At 37.5% G+C, this 25,234-nt stretch overlaps 3 protein-coding genes across 3 annotated transcripts in view; all 3 read left to right on the plus strand.

The window, feature by feature from the left end:
• The first annotated feature begins 2,556 nt into the window (after positions 1-2,556).
• On the plus strand, positions 2,557-12,507 carry LOC118600134 (mucin-2-like). The gene is made up of 6 exons (XM_036216920.1): positions 2,557-5,536; positions 6,920-6,981; positions 7,078-7,226; positions 7,311-10,846; positions 11,947-12,008; positions 12,354-12,507. The coding sequence occupies exons 1-6, from the start codon at positions 2,576-2,578 to the stop codon at positions 12,505-12,507; spliced, it is 6,924 nt and encodes a 2,307-aa protein (XP_036072813.1). The 5' UTR covers positions 2,557-2,575.
• A 1,753-nt stretch (positions 12,508-14,260) lies between these two features.
• Positions 14,261-18,936, plus strand: LOC112156304 (mucin-5AC). Its single transcript, XM_036216921.1, has 9 exons — positions 14,261-14,467; positions 15,114-15,181; positions 15,411-15,529; positions 15,691-15,793; positions 15,968-16,149; positions 16,378-16,679; positions 18,450-18,511; positions 18,599-18,747; positions 18,836-18,936. Exons 1-9 carry the CDS (start codon positions 14,261-14,263, stop codon positions 18,934-18,936), a joined length of 1,293 nt encoding a protein of 430 aa, XP_036072814.1.
• A 5,029-nt stretch (positions 18,937-23,965) lies between these two features.
• Positions 23,966-25,234, plus strand: part of LOC112156044 (claudin domain-containing protein 1) — a 5,126-nt gene continuing 3,857 nt past the window's right edge. Inside the window, exon 1 of the mRNA XM_024288182.2 lies at positions 23,966-24,745. Within this exon, the coding sequence (XP_024143950.1) occupies positions 24,454-24,745 (292 nt within the window). The 5' untranslated portion in view covers positions 23,966-24,453. The remainder of the gene's footprint in view (positions 24,746-25,234) is intronic.

Raw genomic sequence — 25,234 nt, forward strand, 5'->3', positions numbered from 1 at the left:
CATCTCGTGGAAGCACAACAAAAGTAACAACTGAAGCAACAAAGAGTACATCTAGTTTCACAACCGGAGGTCAGCATCCAACAACCACTGTTGTGACATCTTTGACAAACCCTGCACCATTACCAACAACCCCTGCATCAACAACTCTGTTGACCTCCACTGCCACATCAGCAACAACAACTTCTACAAAAGCAGTGAATATAAAGAGAAAAAGAATCACCTTCAGATCTGATGGAGAGACATTCACAGATGATTTGCTGGATCCATCATCAAAAGCCTTTAAAGATCGGGCCAATCTGATCAAAATCAATGTAAGTTTCTATGTTCTTATTTTTTAAAGGATTACAGCATTTTTTTACTGCACATATATTTAACTACAAATACATTTCTTTGGAAATGCTACTTGTGAACAAGAAAATGTTCATAGTTAGCATTTATAGCAATGAAGTGACTATATACTACTATTGTAGCAATAATGTTATGTTGAGCTGTCAAAAGTTATTAATGCAAACAGCAGTTAAAAAAATGACAGCAAAAACTTTTTTTTCATAAAAATATAATGTTTATATGTAGTGTTCCCTTTTTAACAAAAAAGTGAATACATTATTTTTACCTGATAGCAAGATATACATCCTCTTGTAATCTAAAAGTTGACTTTCGCTAATACCTTCATGTTTGTTAGTTGTACAGCACACAAGTTAAAAGTTCTTTAGAAGATTCACTTCATTTCTCAAATTTCTTCTAGTAATATCACTTCATCAAAAGGGACATATTTTCTTCTAAAAACTTTTTATGCACATGTACGCTAACTGAATTAAGGAATAAAACACAAGTTGACATGTTGAGACATGTTGTCTCCTCAATAAACAAAAACAGCTTACTAAAAAGATAAACCCTTAGATTTATATATTTAGAAGTCAAACGCTTTGAAGAAGGTTTAAAGTATACATGTCACATAACTAAAAGAAAAAGATTTAAAATGAAAAGTTTAAATGGGTTGAACTAATAGAATAAGAGAAATGTGGGGTCAATCTCATCAAAGCCAATCAATCAAAAACTCAAGTCTTTTTAATACATGAAAAATTACAAGATGTGTTCTTTCTACAGCTTGAGCCATTCCTTAGACGGGCCTTCGACTCATTCATCTACTTAACAGTGAAATTATTCAGGTATTTTAATTCTCTTTATTTTTCCTCTGAAATAAAACCTGAGTTTTCAATTTTCAATGACTCTTGCTCATAACTTTATTTGTATTGCTTTTGCAGAAAGGGATCGATTGTCAACACCATGGAAGTGGGTTTTGCTTCAACATCGGTTCCAAACAACACAGATGTCGCTCAAGTTCTAATGAATGCACCATCAAATATAACAGCATTCAACATTACCAATGACTCCATCACTGTGACTGATGAAAGTAAGAAAACTAAAACATTTTCTAATAATGTGAAAATCTTTATGGCTCCATTTGTGAACTGATCTTCTTTTTTTAGATGATTTGTTGTCTACTGCATCAACCCAAACTGACACAACAAGAATAGTGCCTTCCACCATACCTTTAACAACATTACAAGACGAGACTACATTTGAACAAACATCAGGTGTATCGACCTCTCCAACAACACTAGAAGCTACTTTGGGCATATCTAAGATTACCACACTTAATGCATCTACAAGCACATCAACATTGGGATCATCCACAACATCAACAGAGAATGTTGCCACGTCAACTGCTCCTGCATCAACCACATTTGAACCCGTAGAAACAACATCTGCAATATTTGACCAAACAACAGTTGTAGTCCCTTCTCCAACTACAGACGAAACTACTACAGAGATGACCACAGCTTATAAACCCAGAAGCACAAGAATATTACCATCATCTGCTCTAACAACTGAAAATATTGCAACAACAACCACTTATTCATTGACCACATCAAGACCTTCAGAAAGATCAACTGAAATACTTGACCAAACAACAGTTGTAGTAAGTTCCCCAAACACAGCTGAAGCTACCTTTGCTCAAGAAACATCACAGATTACCACATCTCCTGCACCAACAAGCACCACTAGGTTTGAGTCAACCACTACAACAACGGCAAATGTTGGCACGACAATCATTACTGCATCAACCACATCCGAACCTGTAAAAACAAATCCTGCAATATTTGACCAGACAACAGCAGAGGTCACTTCTCATGCAACAGCTGAAAGTATCTTAACTTCAGGATCATTAAGAATTACTACACCTAAGACACCAAAGGCCACAGATAAATTAAGTACAGTTCTTGCAACAACAGAGTATGTTGCTACATCAACACTTGGAGTCAGTTCTACAAAAGCAGCTGAAGAGTCTACAACAACGGTAACAACAGAGATTGCTACACTTAACACACCAATAGGCACAGCTATGTTGGGATCAACCACGAAAACAACAGAAAATGTTGCCACATCAACTCCTGCTGCATCAACCAGATTTGAACATTTGGAAACAACAACTACAATATTTGACTCAACAACAGTGATGGTCACTTCTCCAACAACAGCTGAAGCTACATCAACTATAGCAACAACAGAGATGACCACGCCTAATGAACCAAAGACTACTGTAAATATAGTTTCAACTGGTCTATCCACAGAAAATGTTGCAACATCAAGCACTTATCCATCAACTACATTTAAACCAATAGCAATATCAACAGCAGTATTGGACCAAACAACACTTGTGGTCACTTCTCCAACAACTGAAACAACCTTCACTACAGACACGTCAGAGATTACCACACCAAATACCCCAACAAGTACAGCTCTGTTGGAGTCATCCAGGACAACAGAAAATGTTGCAACATCAACTGCAGCTGCATCAACAACATTTGAACCTTTGGAAACAACACCTGCAGTATTCGACCAAACAACAGTAGTAGTCACTTATCCAACAACAGTTGAAACCACATCAACAGCTGAAGCCACATCAACTGTGGGTACATCAAAGCTTACCACAACTAATATGCAAACAAGCACAGCTAAGTTAGCAACATCCACTACAACAAAAGAAGATGTTGCTTCTTCAACCACTGTTGTATCAACCACCTTTAAACCTGTAGTGACAACAACTGAAACATTTGATCAGACAACAACTAAAACATTTGACCAAACAACAAATTTAATCGCATCACCAACAACTGCTGCCACATCAACCGCATTTGAACCATTAGAGACAAAGACTACAGTATTTGACCAAACAACGGTTTCAGCAAGTTCCCCAACAACAGCTGAAGCTACTTTTACTAGGGAAACATCAAAGTTGACCTCAGCTTATACATCAACAAGCACAGCTAAATTAGACATAGTTTCTACATCAGAGGAAAATGTTCTTACGTCAACCATTGCTGCATCTACTACACCTATGCCTTCCAAAATAACAACTAAACCTTTTGGCCAATCAACACTTGGAGTCAGTTCTACAAAAGCAGCTGAAGAGTCTACAACAACGGTAACAACAGAGATTGCTACACTTAACACACCAATAGGCACAGCTATGTTGGGATCAACCACGAAAACAACAGAAAATGTTGCCACATCAACTCCTGCTGCATCAACCAGATTTGAACATTTGGAAACAACAACTACAATATTTGACTCAACAACAGTGATGGTCACTTCTCCAACAACAGCTGAAGCTACATCAACTATAGCAACAACAGAGATGACCACACCTAATGAACCTAAAACTACTGTAAATATAGTTTCAACTGGTCTATCCACAGAAAATGTTGCAACATCAAGCACTTATCCATCAACTACATTTAAACCAATAGCAATATCAACAGCAGTATTGGACCAAACAACACTTGTGGTCACTTCTCCAACAACTGAAACAACCTTCACTACAGACACGTCAGAGATTACCACACCAAATACCCCAACAAGTACAGCTCTGTTGGAGTCATCCAGGACAACAGAAAATGTTGCAACATCAACTGCAGCTGCATCAACAACATTTAAACCTTTGGAAACAACATCTGCAGTATTCGACCAAACCACAGTAGTAGTCACTTATCCAACAACAGTTGAAACCACATCAACAGCTGAAACCACATCAATTGTGGGTACATCAAAGCTTACCACAACTAATGTGCCAACAAGCACAGCTAAGTTAGCAACATCCACTACAACAAAAGAAGATGTTGCTTCTTCAACCACTGTTGTATCAACCACTTCTAAACCTGTAGTGACAACAACTGACACATTTGATCAGACAACAACTAAAACATTTGACCAAACGACAAATTTAATCGCATCACCAACAACCGCTGCCACATCAACCGCATTTGAACCTTTAGAGACAAAGACTACAGTATCTGACCAAACAACGGTTTCAGCAAGTTCCCCAACAACAGCTGAAGCTCCTACAACTATTGGCACATCAAAGTTTCCCACAACTAATATACCAACAAGCACAGCTGAATTAGCAACATCCGCTACAACAAAAGATGTTGTTAAATCAACCACTGCTGTATCAACTACATTTCAGCCTGTAGAAACAACAACGGATGTATTTGGCCAATCGACACTTGGAGACACCTCTAAAACAACAGCTGAAGATTCCTCAACTACAGTAACAACAGAGGTTACCACACCAACTACACAACCAGGTACAGCTTTGTTGGAATCATTCATCACAACAACAGAAAATCTTCCCACATCAACTGCTGCTGCATCAACCACATTTGAACCTGTAGAAACATCAAAACTTGTAATCAGTTCCGCAACAACAGCTGAAGACACTCCAACTACAGTAACATCAGACATTACCACAATTTATACATCAAGAACAGCTTCATCTGCATTATCTACTCCAAAAGCAGAAGTTGGTACCACATCAACAACTACTGCATCAACCACTTTCAGACCAACACAAACAAAAACCAATTCATTTGACCAAACCACAGCTGCAGACACTTCAGCAACAGCTACTTCAAATACAGCGACATCAGTGACAACAACACCCTATGAATCATCAAGGAAAGCTACACTACATTCATCAACAACAGAACATGTTGCAACCTTGAGCACCCCTACATCAACTACATTTCAACAGGCAAAAACATCCACTGCAGCTGCATCAACAACATTTAAACCTTTGGACACAACACCTACAGTATTTGACCAAACAACAGCTGTCGTCACTCCACCAGTAACAGTTAAGTCCACCTTTATTACAACAACATCTCGTGGAAGCACAACAAAACTAACAACTGAAGCAACAAAAACTACATCTAGTTTCACAACCGGAGCTCAGCATCCAACAACCACTGTTGTGACATCTTTGACAAACCCTGCACCATTACCAACAACCCCTGCATCAACAACTCTGTTGACCTCCACTGCCACATCAGCAACAACAACTTCTACAAAAGCAGTGAATATAAAGAGAAAAAGAATCACCTTCAGATCTGATGGAGAGACATTCACAGATGATTTGCTGGATCCATCATCAAAAGCCTTTAAAGATCGGGCCTATCTGATCAAAATCACAGTAAGTTTCTATGTTCTTATTTTTTAAACGATTACAGCAATTCTTTCACTGCACTTATATTTAACTATGAGCGGCTGGGTGGCTAGGTGGGCTAGGTGAAAGGCTGGCACGCAGGAGCCCTGGGTTCAATTCCCAGGGTCGTCCACTGATTCCCACCCAGATTGGGTCTTTAGGCAAGACCCTTGATGCTGCTGCCTAACTGGGTCTCCGTGCCCCTCAAGTACAGGGTTGTGTCAGGAAGGGCATCCGGCGTAAAATCACTGATGCGAAAACAGTGGGTGCTGTTACGCTGTGGCGACCCCGAAAGGGATAAGCCGAAAGTGAACTACTACATATGTTTAACTATGAATACATTTCTTTGGAAATGCTACTTGTAAACAAGAAAATATTGGATAAAGTTATGTCAAGCTGTCAAAAGATATTAACGCAAACAAGAACATTTTGGAAAAAATGACAGCAAAAACATTTTTTTAAGAAAGTAAAAACTCCTAAGTAAAAAAGTAAATACAATTTTTTTTTTCACCTGATAGCAAGATAAACATTATCTTGCAATCTAAAAGGTACCTTTCAATAACACCTTCATGTTTTTAATTGTACAACATACAAGTTACAAGTTCTTTAAAAGATTTCCTTAATTTCTTATCTTTTTAAAAGGATTACAGCATTTTTTTTACTGCACGAACATTTAACTATGAATACATTTCGTTTGAAATGCTACTTGTGATCAAGCAAATGTTGGATAAAGTTATGCCGAGCTGTCAAAAGATATTAATGGAAACAAGAACAATATTTTTTAGAAAAATCAGCGAAAACAGATTTTTTTCAAGAAAATGTCATGTTTATATGTAGTGTTCCCTTTTAATCAAAAAGTAAATACATATTTTTTTACCTGGTAGCAAGATAAACATCCTCTTTTAATGTAAAAGTTTACTTTCGCTAATACCTTCATGTTTTTTACTTGTACAACATACAAGTTAGAAGTTCTTTTGAAGATTCACTTCATTTCTCAAATTTCTTCTAATAATATCACTTCATCAAAAGGGACATATTTTTTTCTAAACACTTTTTATGCACATGTACGCTAACTGAATTAAGGAATAAAACACAAGTTGACATGTTGAGACATGTTGTCTCCTCAATAAACAAAAACAGCTTACTAAAAAGATAATCCATTAGATTTATATATTTAGAAGTCAAACGCTTTGAAGAAGGTTTAAAGGATACATGTCACATAACTAAAAGAAATAGATTTGAAATGAAAAGTTTAAATGGGTTGAACTAATAGAATAACAGAAATGTGGGGACAATATAATCAAAGCCAATCAATCAAAAACTCAAGTCTTTTTAATACATGAAAAATTACAAGATGTGTTCTTTCTACAGCTTGAGCCATTCCTTAGACGGGCCTTCGACTCATTCATCTACTTAACAGTGAAATTATTCAGGTATTTTAATTCTCTTTATTTTTCCTCTGAAATAAAACTTGAGTTTTCAATTTTCAATGACTCTTGCTCATAACTTTATTTGTATTGCTTTTGCAGAAAGGGATCGATTGTCAACACCATGGAAGTGGGTTTTGCTTCAACATCTGTTCCAAACAACACAGATGTCACTCAAGTTCTAATGAATGCAGCATCAAATATAACAGCATTCAACATTACCAATGACTCTATTGTTGTGGAGGATGAATGTAAGAAAGATATCATTTTTAATACTGTTGAAATATTCTGGGCAATATGTGTCAAACTAATTTTTAACCGTTTTTTTTCTTTAGTTATTATATCTTCAACCACACCGACCCCAGCAGAGACAACACACATTATGACTTCTAATTTACCTTTAACAACATTACAAGACAAGGCAACATTTCCCCAAACAACAGTTTTATTCACTACACCAAACAATGTCAAAGATACCACAGCTACAACATCAGAGTTTACTACATCCTATACACAGAAGAGCACAACTGCATTAGCTGCATCCGCTCCTACAACAGAAGATGCTTCCACATCAACCACTGTTTCATCAACCACACAAACATCTTTAGAAAGGACACCTACAATATTTACCCAAACAACTGCTTTAGCCAGTTCTCCAAACAGAGCAGAAGATACCACAACTACAACTTTAGAGGTTACTACATCAAATACACCAACAACAGCCGCTTCATCTGCTCCAACAACAGCTTATAATACTGCTTCATCTACTGCTTCATCAACCACACTTAAATCTATAGAAAGAACAACAACATTAGCTTCATCTGTACAAACGGTAAAAGATATTGCGACATCAACTATTGCTGAATTAACCACTCAAACATCTGCAAGAACATCAGCAACATTTGACCAAAAAAGCACTGCTACATTTACTTCATCTGCTCCAACAACAGAATATGTTACCACATCACCTACTTCTTCACCAACCACTCTTGAACCCACAGAAAAGACTACTGTAATATTGAATGAAACAACTATTGCAGTCACTTCTTCATTGACAGCTGAAACTTTCACATATCCAGCAACAACAAAGATTACCACACCTAATACATCAACAACGACTGCTACATTAACTTCATCTGCTCCAACAATGGAAAATTTTCCCACATCAACTACTGCAGCATCAACAACACAAACACCTATAGAAAGAGCATCTCCGATGTTGACCCAAACAACTGTTGTAGCCACTTCTCCAAACAGAACTGAAGATACCATAACTACAACATCAGAGGTTACTACATCTACCACACCAACCATGCCAGCTACTTTAGCTTCATCTGCCCCAACAGCTTATGTTACCACTTCATCTACTGCTTCATCAACCACACTTAGACCTACAGAAAGAACAACCCTAACTGTTGCAGTCACTTCTTTATCAACAGCTGAAACGTCCGCATTTACAGCAACAAAGATTACCACACTGAACACACAAACAACCACAGCTACATTGGCTTCATCAGTATCAACAATGGAAAATGTTGCCACATCAACTACTGCTCCCTCAGTCACACTAACACCTATAGAAAGGACATCTGCAATAACAACCCAAACAACAGAAGCAATCACTTCGCCAAGCAGAGCTGAAGGTACTACAACAGAAACGTCAGAGTTTATTACATCTAAACCAACAAGCACCGCTACATTAGCTTCATCTGCTCCAACAACAGCCACTATTCAACCTACACAAAGAACAAGTGAAATACTGAAAGAAACAACTGTTACCCTAACTTCCTCATCGACAGGTAAAACGTCCACATATCCAGCAACAACAAAGATTACCACACTTAATACACCAACAAACACGGCCACATTAACTTCATCTGCACCAACAACAGAAAATGTCGCCACATCAGCTACTCTTGCATCAACCACATTAACACCTATACATGGGACATCTGCAATAATAAACCAAACAACAGAGGCAGTCACTTCACCAGACAAAGCTGAAGATACCACAACTACATCAGAGTTTACTACATCTAGCACAGCACCAAGCACAGCTACATTGGCTTCCTCTGCTATAACAACATCTTATGTTACCACATCGTCTACTGCTTCATCAACCACTCTTAAACCTACAGAAAGAACAACCCTAAATGTGAATGAAACAACTGTTGCAGTCACTTCTTTACCAACAGCTGAAACGTCCGCATTAACAGTAACAAAGATTACCACACCGAACACACAAATAACCACAGCTACATTGGCTTCATCTGTATCAACAATGGAAAATGTTGTCACATCAACTACTGCTCCCTCAATCACACTAACACCTATAGAAAGGACATCTGCAATAACAACCCAAACAACAGAAGCAATCACTTCGCCAAGCAGAGCTGAAGGTACTACAACAGAAACGTCAGAGTTTATTACATCTAAACCATCAAGCACCGCTACATTAGCTTCATCTGCTCCAACAACAGCCACTATTCAACCTACACAAAGAACAAGTGAAATACTGAAAGAAACAACTGTTACCCTAACTTCCTCATCGACAGGTAAAACTTCCACATATCCAGCAACAACAAAGATTACCACACTTAATACACCAACAAACACGGCCACATTAACTTCATTTATACCAACAACAGAAAATGTCGCCACATCAGCTACTCCTGCATCAACCACATTAACACCTATACATGGGACATCTGCAATAATAAACCAAACAACAGAGGCAGTCACTTCACCAGACAGAGCTGAAGATACCACAACTACATCAGAGTTTACTACATCTAGCACAGCACCAAGCACAGCTACATTGGCTTCCTCTGCTATAACAACATCTTATGTTACCACATCGTCTACTGCTTCATCAACCACTCTTAAACCTACAGAAAGAACAACCCTAATAGTGAATGAAACAACTGTTGCAGTCACTTCTTCACCAACAGCTGAAACATCCTCATTTACAGCAACAACAAAGATTACCCCATCTAAAACACTTTCAAGCACAGCTACATTAGTGTCATCTGCCCCAACAAAAGAAAGTATTACCACTGTTGCATCAACAAAAATAACACCTATAGATAGGACATCTGGACTATTTGAACAAACAACAGGAATAGTCACTTCGCCAAACAAAGCTGAAGATACCACAACTATAACATCACAATTTACTACATCTACCACACCAACAACCACAGCTACATTGGCTTCATCTGCTGTAACAACAGAATATGTTACCACATCGTCTACTGCTTCATCAACCACTCTTAAACCTACAGAAAGAACAGCTGCAATATTGGATGAAACAACTGTTGCAGTCACTTCTTTACCAACAGCTGAAACGTCATTATTTACAGCAACAACAAAGATTACCACATCTAAAACACTTACAGGCACATCTACATTAGTGTCATCTGCCCCAACAAAAGAAAGTATTACCACTGTTGCATCAACCACATTAACACCCATAGAAAGGACATCTGCAAGATTTGAACAAACAACAGGAATAGTCACTTCACCAAACAAAGCTGAAGATACCACAACTACAACATCAGAATTTACTACATCTAGCACACCACCAAGCACATCTACATTAGCTTCATCTGCTTCAACAACAGAATATGTTACCACATCATCTACTCCTTCATCAACCACTCTTAAACCTACAGAAAGAACAACTGTGACAGTGAATGAAACAACTGTTGCAGTCACTTCTTTACCAACAGCTGTAACGTCATCATTTACAGCAACAACAAAGATTACCACACCCCATACACAAACAACCACAGCTACATTAGCTTCATCTGTACCAACAGTGGAAAATGTTGTCACACCAACTACTGCAGCATCAACCACACTAACACACGTAGAAAGGACATCTGCAATAATAAACCAAACAACAGAGCCAATCACTTTGCCAAACAGAGCTGAAGATACCACAACTACAAAATCAGAATTTACTACATCTAGAATGCCAACAACCAAAGCTACATTAGCTTCATCTGCTCCAACAACAGAATATGTTACCACATCGTCTACTTCTTCATCCACCACACCCACACCTAGAGAAAGGACATCTGCAATACTGAATGAAACAACGGTTTCAGTCTCTTTTTCACCAACAGCTGAAACATCCTCATTTACAGCAACAACAAAGATTACCAAACCTAATACACCAACAACCACAGCTACATTAGCTTCATCTGCTTCAACAACAGAGTATGTTACCACACCATCAACTTCTTCACCAACCACACTTAAACGTATGAACAGAACAACTAGAACAAGCTCCACTACAAAAGCTGAAGATCAAACAAGCACAGTTGTAAAAACTTTCACAAAAGAACTATCAACAGCAACTGTTGGAGTCACACCTCAAGAGACTTCTACTACCTCTCCAACAACAACAACAGCAGCAAAGATCAAGAAAAAAAGAATTACCTTCAGATCTGCCGGAGAGACATTCACAACCGATTTGCAAAATCAAGCATCAACATCCTTCCTGAGACGAGCTGAACTAATAAAGTTTACAGTAAGTTTTTTTTTTTCAGTGTATGAAAAATGTAAATATGGTATTAAACAAGTACTAGATAGCGGCAGTCCAGCACTTTTAGTGCTTTCTTGAATATACATCACATGTCCGCTGTGAACTCAGCAAAGTATTTTTCTTAAATGGAGGAAAAATACGATTTCATTCAGGAAAATTTTTTAGAAAACCAGTGACATTATAAACTGGCATTTACTTTTATTTACAAAAGTAAATATTTGAGTTCTATTTAAGAAGCAATAGAAAGCCATAAGACTCAGAGAAGCAGATACATATTACACCACTCACCAAATCATTAAATAGAGTGGTCAAACAGTCTAACAAAAAGTTGTGTTGTTTTTTTATTTCCTATTTCACATTGAATGAAACAGGAAGAAGGGTAATTCTGTTAACAATTTCATATGTTTTTTTTTTAACAGCTTGAGCCATTTTACCAACGGGCATTCACTTCGTTCATCTCTATAACTGTGATTTTATTCAGGTATTTGGTTTTACTTTTATAAGTGCACCATATTATTGTTTTTTTATATTTCTCTTTGTTGAAATTATTTGCCAAAAACCGGTGCAAAAAGCATTTTTCTTACTTTTACAGGAAGGGATCAATTATCAATACCATGGATCTTGCCTTTAATTCCACATCTGTACCGAACAACATGGACATTGTTGATGTTCTGATTAATGCCAAATCAAATATCACCAATTTCAACATTGATATCTATTCTATCATTGTGGATGGTGAATGTAAGTAAATTTAATAACTTTCATTTGACAGAAAAACACTTGCAGCTCAGTTTGTTCAAAAACGTCTTACTTTTTTTGTCCTCAGACGCTGCATTTTCAACAGCAACACCCCAAGCAGACACGACCAGTGTGTCAACTATTGTACCTGGGACAACCATACCTCTGCCTCCAAGTACAGGCACGGTCAAGGCTTCAACAGAATATACCCAAATAACAACTTATTCAGTGACAACAAATGAACCACAGGCATCAACGAATACATTTTTGACCAAAGAAACAACAGCTACCCAATTTACAACATCAAATACACGCACATTTCCTTCATCAACATCAGTGCAAAAAACATCAAAAGATAGAACAACCACAGAAGGAGCAACAACCACTTTTGACCAAACAACAATCGCAGCTGCTACGCTAACAACGACAAAGACGTTTTCTGGAACAAGCAAGTCAGCTTCAACAGCATCAGCACCAACAACAGGAAATATTGCCACATCAACCACAACTGCATCAACCCAATTTAAACCTGTAGAAACAACAACTGCAATAAATAACCAAACAATGCTTGTAGTTACTTCTCCAACAGGAGTCGAATCAACTTTAAGTACAAGAACAGCTGAAGTGACCACATCAATTATATCAACAACCTCAGGAGTGTCCACATTATCGACACCAACAACAGAAAATCGTTCAGCTACTAGTGCTCCATCAACCACATTTGTACAAGCAGAAACATCAACTGCCACATTTGACCAAACATCAGTCCTAATGACTTCAACAACCGAACCTCCCTCAACTACAGCAGCACCAAAGAAAATCACACCTTATGAACCAACAACTGTGTCAACTGAAAATGTTGATACAGTACCTACAATAACAACACCTGAAATCACAAAAACAACAGCTGACCAAACCACATCCATCATTGTTTCTTCAACACAAGTTGGTACTACACCAACCGCAACATCAGAAACCACACGTTCTATCACAAGCACAGCTGCTTCAGAATCATCAATTGTATCTAGTACAAGAGAGAATTTTGCTACTACTACCCCTTATAACTCTAAATCAACGCAAGTAACTACGTTCACGGCAACACCTCTTTTTGAACAAACAACAACCAAAGGTGTTCTACCAACAGAAGCTGAGAGTACTGCTACAACAGAATCAGAAGTTACCACAAAGTCTTTATCAACAAGTACAGTTACATCATCAATAACCTCTGGACTAATAACTACAGAAAATCCTATAACGGCCATCTCTACAGAAACACTAACACCCATAGAAAAAGCAACCCTCACAACAGGACAAAAGACAACCAAAGTTGTTCTACCAACAGAAGCTGAGAGTATTGCTACAACAGAATCAGAAATTACCACATTGTCTTTACCAACAGGTATAGTTGCTTCAGCAATAACCTCTGGTCTAACAACAGAAAATCCTGTCACAACCATCTCTACAGAAACATTAACACCAACAGAAAAAGCAACCCCTACAACTACACGAACAATCATTAGTCCCTCAGCAGAAACAACAGAAACTCCCGCATTTTCTATCAAAACAGGCCCTGTTACTCTAACAACATCTTCACTAGGAACAATGAAAAGTATTATCACAACTACCATACTCTCTCCTACAGCAAACACACCTGAACCTTTGCAAGGAACAACCACAGTCAATCAAGCATCATCTGTTAGTGTTACACAAAGAAAAACTGAAACAACAGGAGAATCCAAGATTACTACACTAATAATTCCAGCATTTGCTTCAACAACATCAAGTCCAAGAGCAACACAAAGTTTTGCTCCAACAACTCCTCCTGAACCCTCAATAACAACCATATTTGGCCAACAAACAACCATCAATCTTTCTCCAACCAACATTCAGGGTTCCCCAACAACAGCAGCACCAAAACTGTCCACACTTAATTTAATAACAAGCAAGGCTGCTTCAGGACCAACAAACCCACCAGAAAGAACAACCCCAGTACCTATGGTCACTATCACAGCTGAACTGACTGCCTCAGATTCACCTCTGACGATCCAACAGACAACCGGAAAAATCACAACCTTTCCCATTGCTGAGGCGGTAACAACAAAGAGGCTTGTTTTCAAAAGCGTTCAACAGAAGTTCACAGCTGATTTGGAGGATTCTACATCTGAGGGATTCATTAACCGAGCTAAACTCATCAAGACGACAGTAAGTTTTGTTTTTGTATTCTGACTATAAAATAAATTTTCCACCACTCTTTTATAAGAAAGAGCTTGTACTTTGATAGACTACACTCCGAATTGTTGGCAAACCCACAAAAAGTATTGAATGATACATAAAGAACTTGTACTTTAATGGAGTACATTCTAAAGAGTTGGTATATCAACTAAAATGCTGAATGAAAAGTAATGAAAAATGGTAAAATTAAAGTAATCACACTATTTGGAAAAAAATCTATTTACTAAAAGAAGCTATATTTTTCTTCAGCTCGAGGGATACTTTCAACCGGCATTTCCTTCATTCCTCTTTTTGACAGTGATTTCGTTCAGGTAATTTATTTAAAGCATTATGAGGTTTTTTTTTATGTGTGTATTTCTTTACAAATACTGAATTACTTTTGCAGCAATGGATCTATTATCAACACAATGGATCTTAGTTTCAACTCAACATCTGTTCCAACCAACCTCCAAGTTGCCACTGTTTTGATAAATGCAGCTTTGAACATCACAGCCTTTGACATTGAAAAGGATTCTTTTACTGTGGACAGTGAATGTAAGAAAAAAAAATGCTAATTTTAAAAACAGACATCATCAAAGGGCATTTTTGTAAACATATTCTGTCTTTTTCTTATCAGCTTTCCAGGCACCAACAACAGCAACAACTGTTGAAGCAGCTGCGTCAACAACCCTTGCCACTCAAAGAGTATCAGCAACAAGTGCACTCCCATTAACTCCGCCTACCAAGTTACCAACAACACCTTCATTCACCACAACTTTAACAGTTGATGTGCCCACAAAGATCACTCCAACAACCACATCTAAAATTATAGTTCCTATCACTACACGCACAACAACAGCTTCGCCGAACACAACCACAACCAGTTTTGTCCCAATTACAGCCACGACACCAACTAAAAATCCACCGGTTGCAGCAAATACTACTACAACAACCCCATCTTCCCAGAAAACAACTTCCCCTACTACCAGTACAACCACCCCAAAAACAACTACTACAGCTACTACAACTACCACAACGAAAGTCCCTCCACCAGTATTTCGTGTTGCAGCAGTTGTAGAGGAAACTTTTGATGAAAAGCTGAAGGACAAAACCAGCCCTATGTTTATAGCACTTGAAAAAAGAGTGGTAGCCACTGTGAGTACAATGACAATATTTCAGTAGATAATCATTCATTTTAACACTAATAAAATTAGGTTGGATTGTTTTTTTTAAACTATATTTTTTTCCACAGTTTGAGATTATCTACAGAGCTAGATTTGGTCCTTTATTCTTCCGCTGTTTTGTCATTGAATTTCGGTAAGATCGACATGGCTTAACTGTTCATTTTGAATTATGTTCATTTATGTGAAAACTTTTTCATATGTGCTCCCCCCAAAAACACTTTGACATCCACAATATGTTGAAAAATTTCTAAAAATATTTTCAGTTATTTAATTAATTGAATTAATATTATGTTGCATTTTCTTACAGGTCGTCTGCAGTCAGAGCAAGAGCGAATTTCACTCAAGCTGTAGTTGGGGTTGAGTTCAGAAGTAATCTGACATCTACTGAAGTACCAACAAGTCAAGCTGTTGAGGCAACTTTAATCCAGGCGGCAAATTCCAGTGTTTCCTACAATGTCAGTTTACAAATTGACTCAATTCAAGTAATAGGTAAGAAAAAAAACGTCCTTAACTCATCTAAGTTGAATTTTGTTATTATCATAAAAGATATATGTATTTTTAGTAAAAATGTTTAAGCCTAAATTTGAAAATTTAACAGTTATGTATCATATATAAAATTATTGTGTGTAGCATGGCTACCATTATATCACAAAAATCCTTTACAAAAATTGTGATGTTTTGTAATTAAATAATTATTTTATTTTTTTTCTTTTGCAGGTGAGCCCACGATAATTACAACTCCAGCCCCCACTTTAAATTCCACAAACACTGGCAATGTGACTACCACTACAACAAGCACAATAAAAACAACAGTGCTTACCTCTAAACCCACAACAGCACCAACTACTACTACGACTACTACTACGACTACTACTACTACTACAACTACTGCTGCCACTACTAAAGGAGTAAAAATAAAACAGTTGATTTTCAGATCAGTTGGTGAGACATTCACCACTGATTTGCTGAACACCTCATCTCCAGGCTTTAAACGACGAGCTTTATTAATAAAAACTACGGTAAGTTTTGATTTTTTTGGAACGGGCCAAAAATAATAGTTGTTCGAAATATCTTTCAAAAGCATTAACTGTGTAAAAAGCAAGCCTAAATAATCTAAAGTATGTTTTTAAATGTTTAAAATTAGCATAATACAAAAATAGTAACAAAAAAGTGGCTTACTAGAAAAATTTGTGGGCTTGAATTTCTCAGGATAATCAATATTTTTTTATTAAATTAGGAGCAGAAGAATAAGTAATTTTTCAAGAATTAATTCTTCTAAGACAACCGCTATCCTTCTTTAAACTGTCTGCAACACACAAAAAGATCTGTATACAGTGCATGGGGTAAAAAGTGATTAGTCAGCAACCAATTGTGCAAGTCCTCTCACTTAAAAAGATTAGAGAGGCCTGTAATTTTCATCATAGGTATACCTTAATTATGAGAGACAGAAAGGGAAAAAAATCCAGAAAATCCCATTGTCTGATTTTTAAAGAATTTATTTGTAAATTATGGTGGAAAATACGTATTTGGTCAATAACAAACGTTCACCTAAATACTTTGGTATATACCCTTTGTTGGCAATGACAGCATTGAAAAGTTTTCTGTAAATCTTCACCAGGTTTTTAAAAACTGTTGCTAGTATTTTGGCCCATTCCTCCATACAGATCTCCTCAGCATTCTTTCTCCAAACACGACAAGTAGAGTTCTTACCAAAAAGTTTTATTTTGGTTTCCTCTGACCATAGGACATTTTCCAGTCCTCTTCGGGATAATCCAAATGTTCTCGAGCAAACTTTAGATGGGCATGTACATGTACTGGCTTTAGCAGGGAGAACACGTTTGGCACGGCAGGATTTGAGTCCCTGGTGGTGTAGTGTGTTACTGATAGTAGCATTTGTTACTTTGGACCCAGCTCTCCACAGCTCAATCACTAGGTCCCCCATGCAGTTCTGGGATTTTTGCTCACTGTTCTTGTGATCATTTTGGCCCCACAGGGTGAGATCTTGTGAGGAGCCTCAGATGGAGATTATCAGTGGTCTTGTATGTCTTTCATTTCCTAATAATTGTTCCCACAGTAGATTTCTTCACCCCAAACTGCTCATCTATTGCAGATTTAGTCTTACCATCCTGGTGCAGGTTAACAGTTTTGCTTCTGGTGCCCTTAAGACAGCTCTTTGGTCTTGGTCACAGTGGAGTTTGAAGAGTGACTGTTTGAGGTTGTGGACAGGTGTACTGGTATTTTATATGGATAACAACTTAGAACAGGTGCCATTAATTTGAGTGGAGGGTAGAGGATCATCTTACAGAAGAGGTTACAGGTCTGTAAGAGACAGAAATCTTGCTTGCTTGTAGGTGACCAAATACTTATTTTACACCATAATTTGCCAATAAATTACTTAAAAATTTGATTTTGAGGATTTTTTTCTCTCATATTTGAGATATACCTTTGATGAATATTACAGGCCTCTAATCTTTTTTAGTGGGAGAACTTAAATAATTGGTGACTGACTAAATACTTTTTTACCCCACTGTAAATAAAAGATTGTCTAACTAATTATTCAATTAAACTTTTATTTATACAGCAGTTTGTATTCCCAGTTAACTTCAATAGATCATAATATTTTAACAATAGTTAAACCAAACTTAGCCCTTGATACAGACAGAATGAAGGATTACTTCACAAGAGAAACAAAACCATTTCCATGAATTTCAGGCTTGTCCTTGATGGCATTTAAGTGTATAACATAGAAATTATGAATGTACACTGATCAATGTCCTGCATTTTCACAGCTTGAACCATACTATCAGCGAGCATTTACATCATTCCTTTCCATTACGGTGACATCCTTCAGGTATCCTGTTTATATCCCCCTAATGAAATCATACCAGGGCTCCTAACATATGTGTACAAATGAAATAATGTCATAATGCATTTCCAGAAATGGATCCATCTTTAACACCATGGACCTTCGTTTTGTATCTACATCTGTTCCCGCCGACTTTGAAGTCGCTTCTGTTCTGATGAAGGCAGCTCCCAACATCACTGCCTTCAACATTGACATGAACTCCATAACTGTGGATGGCACAGGTAGGTTCAGTAAAATGAAGTCTTACTTTGAAATTTCCAAGAAAAAAAATATTCTATGGGCTAAGACTATTTTTCCCAACATTTACAGAGTTCTCTAATGGAGTAAGCCAGAAGATCAGTCTTATCACTGCATTCTGCATGGTTCTGACGTCGTGGCTACTATCAAGTCAGCAATGGCATCTCTGCTGACTTTAGTTCAAAGTTTGAACTGTTTCTGCAATAAACAGGAACACACACAAAAAATGTAAATATTAAAATAATCAGTATTTAAACATGTCTTTGAAATGATTTACGAAAGCAAATTCACAGTATTAATCATTGAATATAGAATGTAATATATGAGTGCAAAGAATATATTTATATATAGACTAAACTTTTAAAGGACTTAGCTAAAGCGTTTCTAATTTTTTCTTAATCATCTTTTAAATCTATGTATGAAGGTAAAATATTGAAGTGCTACTTAAAGGTAAATGTTCTTGATTATAAACTTTTATTTTGAACTTTCTAAATATGCATGTTAAACATAGCAAACATATCTTTATTTTTATTGAATTTCTGTCAAATGTATTAAATTTCTGTCACTGCTGTGTCACAGGAATATATTATCTATTTATGACATGGCAAATGCTATTATGTAAATAATTTTTACTTTAACGATAGCCTATAATGTATTTCAAATCAGTCTAACTGAAGTGATTTTTAATTTAACTACTTTTTTCACATTTTAAGTATTTATGATGAAGAAATTAATTTGTCTTTCCTCTAACTTTACTTTATTCATGACAATAGATTTTACTGCACAATAAAACCTTGATTTTTTTTCCTTTTGCAAATACAAATAGAGCTAATATATCTTTAAAAAGTTTGATTATTTAAACTGCATTTGGTGATTAAAATAATGTTTCTCACATTGTACTGGAAAAGCTATAATAAAGGCAATGTATTTAAGATGATCAAATTTCTGTCTGTGTCTGTTTATTTTGTGGTTCTTTTGCCATGTAATCAAGATCTAACAAGGGTTGACGGACATTTAATCTGCAAAAGAAAAGGGTGTCATTTTTACTTAATGTTTATTGTTTTGTTGTTATTTTTTCTTCATACAAATAATTAAAAGCTCAAATAAACTACGATACAAAAGATATGATGTATAAGCAGTGTTTTTATTCATTTTTTCCGTTACTATATTATAATGATAATAATAATCATAATAATGGATTGGATTTATCTGCGCTTTTCCAGACGCTCAAAGCGCTTACATTGTATATCCATTATTCATTCACACCTCATTCATACTTGGTGACAGTAAGCTACTATTGTCGCCACAGCTACCCTGGGGCAGGCTGACAGAGGCGTGGCTGCCAGTATGCGCCTACGGCCCCTCTGACCATCACCGGAACATTCATACGCATCCACACACCAGTGGAGCCACACTGGAGGCAAGTAGGGTTAAGTGTCTTGCCCAGGGACACAACGACACTTGGCTGGCGGAGCCGGAATCGAACCGCCTATCCTTCGATCATTGGCCGACCCGCTCTACCACCTGAGCCACTGCCGCCCTTCTTAGTTTAAAAAATACTGCTTTTGAAATGTGTCTTTTTAAAAGAACAAAGGCTGATAAAAATAAACATAATTAGATTTGTGACATTTAAACAGCATACAAGTGTCTGACATTGTAATGGTAATGAACAGTTTAAAAGGGATTTTAATATATTAAGAAAATAGAATGTTTTCTGCTAAAACACAATTTTTATCAAAAAATTAAAATGTTGTAACACATTTTTTTACATAGAGATGCTAATGTTTAAGAATGATTGCGACCTGAACATGATCGGGAATACTAACCTGTAGTGCAGATTGTTCACCAGAACGTTCTTTGGCGTATACCACCGCATCAAGTTTAAATGGTAAATTCAATATGTGTTTACATCATAAATCTTTACAGGTGAGTACTTGGTGTTTTACACACAATCTGTAAAGCGGTGGAAGTGACTTTTAGACAGCAATGAAAACGTATTTTCCCGTGGTACGAGTTTAGTACGAACTGAACATCCACTCGTTTGAACATGTTATTTCTGTGGTCCTAAGCTATCTTATTGTAGACTTTATATACATATTTAAAAAAAATACACAACAGTAATAGATGAATGTGTAAAACCTCTTTTTTCTCTAATGTTAAATGAAATTGTTGACATATGATTACATAATGCATAATGCTTTCTTTCTACTCCTTAGTTAAGTTCATCATGTCAACCTCTTAAGGCCAAAGCTAATGTTTAAGCTAACCCTCTATGCCAGGGGTATTCAAATCCAGGCCTCGAGGGCCGGTGTCCTACATGTTTTCCAACCAACCTTCCATTGAAGCTCCTTATTGGCTAAACATACCTGATCCTGGAAATTAGCAGCAGATAAGGCAGGATTTCTGGAAAACCTACAGCAGAGAGGCCCAAATCCAGGCCTGGAGGGCCAGCTTCCTGCCTCAGGTGGAGGAGTTTAAATATCTTGGGGTCTTGTTCACGAGTGATGGAAGATCGGAGCGTGAGATCAACAGGCGGAGTGGAGCGGCGTCCGCCATTTTGCGGTCGGTATACCGGTCCGTTGTGGTGAAAAGAGAGCTGTGGCAGAAAGCAAAGCTCTCGATCTTTGTCACAGTACTCACCTATGGTCATGAGCTTTGGGTCGTGACCGAAAGAACGAGATCCCGACTACAAGCGGCTGAAATGAGTTTTCTCCGGAAGGTGGCTGGGCGCTCCCTTAGAGATAGGGTAAGAAGCTCGGTCACCCGGAGAGAGCTCGGAGTAGAGCCATTTCTCTTCCGCATCGAGAGGAGTCAGTTGAGATGGCTTGGGCATCTGATCCGGATGCCTCCTGGACGCCTCCCTGGAGAGGTGTTCCAGGTATGTCCCACTGGGCAGAGGCCCCGGGGAAGACCCAGGACATGCTGGAGAGACTATGTTTCTTGGCTGGCCTGGGAACGCCTCGGGGTCCCCCCAGAGGAGCTGTAGGAAGTGGCCGGGGAGGGGGAAGTCTGGGCATCTTTGCTCAGACTTCTCAGACTTGCTGCCCCCGCGACCCGGTCCCGGATGAAGCGGAAGAAGATGGATGGATGGATGGATGGATGGATGGATGGATGGATGGATGGATGGATGTTTTGAATAATTTCATCCGTTTCAAAAATAAATTTTGTACAGATCTGACTTTGACCCACATATCCTTTTGTCTTACCTATATCCTAAAACAGTGAATAAACAGAGGAGAGTGGTCACTCAAATATGTTAAACATGATTTTTATTGAATCTCACACAATAGCAAGAGTCATCTTCATATGTTACAATTCGAATTTTACTGCCTTAAAATGTAAATGATGGATTGTTTTGAATTATAAGACCACTTACCACCATCAAAAGCAAACCTAGAAAGGAACATACAAGATAAACATTAGATAAAATTAAAAATTAAATTAAAATGTAATTAAAATTAAAATCACGAAACAAAGCTAAAAATAAAACAAAAAAAATTAAAATTTAAATTATTATATCTTCCTAATGACTAAAAGTTTTCTGTATGTCCTAACAGTTTCAAATCACAATCACCTGTGTGATGTCAGTCACTTTACATGAAGAGACTCTGGTGTTACTATACCAGATCTAAATCCTGCCCTTATATATTATGACTTTGATAAATTAAAACAACTATCAGTAAAAATACTGAGAAAACATAATTTTTTCCAACATTAAACATCATAGATATTAATGTTAAAACCATTGACATAAAGACATTTTGAAATAAAAAAAATCAAATTACTGGAATAAAAACAAATAATAATAGAATACAATAATGGTTTATTTCCTGTAAATATAAAGTAATTTTTTAGTACTTACCGCAGAAAGACACCAAAGGACTCCCAGAAAGCGTTAGAACAGTTTACAGCACAGCAGCGGGAAAAAAAACGAAATACAGCTTTCATGCTAACGCTAAAACTGGAGCTGACGAGCTAAACACTGGAGCTCTGCTCCCAGATTCCACCGCGATCATCATCTGTCAATCAAAAAGCTGCGCCCCCTCATTAAGCGAAAATAAATCATGTTTTAAAATAAAACTACAAACTATTTGCTAAAGGAAAAAAAAAATCACTCCCCTCAGGGTTGTCATGGATCAAATATGCAGCTATAAAATGAGTTTATTAAAGGGCTGAAAATGATGATTTTAATATGGGGCCCTATGGAAATCTGCTCACTCTAAGCACCAGACACTCTGGCCAGTGCAACGTTTTGTTGCTTACTGGCTGGCCTCACTCTCCGCCCGCTGAAGTTGCGGGTTGGGCAGCGCCAACTCTTCCTGGAAGGGGTTGCTCTCATTTAGTGAGAAGTTTTTTGTGGTTGGAAGGGGCTGGTGCTCTGAGCAGAGGTTTTTAGTAGAATAATCAGAAATGCATAAATAGATCACAACACTGTTTTGGGGTTGTTTGTATTTAGGAATGAACATTATAACACACTTGAAACAGATTTAAAAAAAGATTTTGCATGGCATAGGCACTGGAACTGTTCTGTTTTAGTACCGTTTGATGTATGTAAGAACTTCAAAATTATAATTTAAGTTTAAATATCTGTAGCATTCAAATAATTGACATGTTCTTCAAAATAAAACAATGACGGAGTATTGGGGCCATCCAAAAAAAAGAAAAAGTAATATTACAAGTTTTTTTTTCTCATAAAATTACAACTTTAAATCTCGTAAATGTACGACTTTTAATCTCGTAAATGTATGACTTTTTCTCGTAAATTTATTAAAGTTGAGGGGACACCACAGTCCAGCGAATTTATGCCGACTTTAAATCTCGTAGATTTATGAGATTAAAAGTTGTAAATTTAGCCTATGACTTTTAAAGTCATAAATATACGACTTTATTCTCGTAATTTAGCAGTTACGACTTTTTTCTCAAAGATTTACGAGATTTAAAGTCGTAATTTTAAATATATTTTTTCTTTATAAAGTGGCCCTAATACTGCGTCGTATAAAACAAATGTTTAAATCTAAACATATTCACATTAAAACATCTAATGTTCCTCAATTAAGCAACAAAGACCCATATTTAAGTACTATTCTGTTATAATTTTAAAAAATTACATGTCTTGAATATACATATTTTCAAAACTTACTCAATTTTTCCGAAAAATGTTCCCTTTAGCTCATTTGATGAGGCTAGCTACTAACATCATGGCTGCCGGTGAGCGGAAGCGGAAGTAGAGATCTCCTGGAGATTAGTGTGTTTACATCTCTGTAGCATCCTCCGCGCACCCGGCATCACCGCCGCTTCGCACAACAGAGTCCTGACATTTATTTCCATATCCCCGCTAGCTTGAACGCCGTTCCTGAAACGTCTGTGTAACTTTCCCGCTGCGGGGGTCAGAGTCGTGATTCTGGACTTTAGCTGCGGGATAGTCGTGCCGGTGTCGGCACATCCACAATCTGTGGAATCTGTGGAAGTGGGACACGCGAACAGATGGTGCTTCGGATGCGTCTCCCGCTTTTCTATATGTAAAGATGAATTTCTGTCAGTGAAATGAATGATTTTCCCACAAAAGGATGAGTGTCTAGGCTGAGGGAGAAGGAAGAAATCTGTATCTGAAGATTGAGATTGATGCGCGACGTGTCCGGCCGCGCGGCTTCAACTTAATCCCTGTTGACGCGCGACTGTCTCGGTGAACAATGGTGGACAACCGTTACGCCACCGCGCTGGTTATCGCGTGCGTGCTGAGCCTGCTGGCCACCGTGTACCTGTCCGTGGCCATTGGGACGCAGCACTGGTACCAGTACAGCAGTCCCACCGTGCGCGGAGAGGCCAACCTGTCCGAGCTGAGGTCTCTCTACGAGGAGTTCATGGAGGGGGAGTTCGACGAAAAGACCTACAGCGACACTCTGTTCAGACTCAACGGGACGGCGGGCCTTTGGTGGCGGTGTGTGCTCGTTCCCACCACCCCTCTGTGGTACAAGGAGCCAGGTTGGTTCATTTGAAACCCGAAATAATTATATCCACTAGCTAAATATTTGTAGATGAGCTCCAAAAAGTACAACTTGTGTAGCATATTAGTCCTATTGATACCTGGACCAGAACAATTGAATGTATAAAGAGAACTGGACCGAGTGAGTGTGACTTCACTCCAACCAAATAAAGTCAATTAAGTCGCCATTTTTTTTCAGGTACCAACGTGGATATGTTGGAGCCAGACTATGGCTTTGTCTGAATTCCCTGCCTAATTTTAACTACTAAAAAAAAAACTATATAGTGCTGGACTATCTAGTACCCTGAATGTTAAAAGTAATTTGGACACCATACTCGCAATTTTATTTATTCATTTATTTAACGTATGATGTCACCAATTGTTCAAAGTAAAAAACTAATCATTACAAGCACTTTATGGCGTCTATGACTCCACTGTGATGGCAACATTGCTTTTAACACCTCCCCCCCCCCTTTTTTTTTTTTTTT

Source organism: Oryzias melastigma, linkage group LG18, assembly GCF_002922805.2.
Source record: "Oryzias melastigma strain HK-1 linkage group LG18, ASM292280v2, whole genome shotgun sequence".
NCBI lineage: Eukaryota > Metazoa > Chordata > Actinopteri > Beloniformes > Adrianichthyidae > Oryzias > Oryzias melastigma.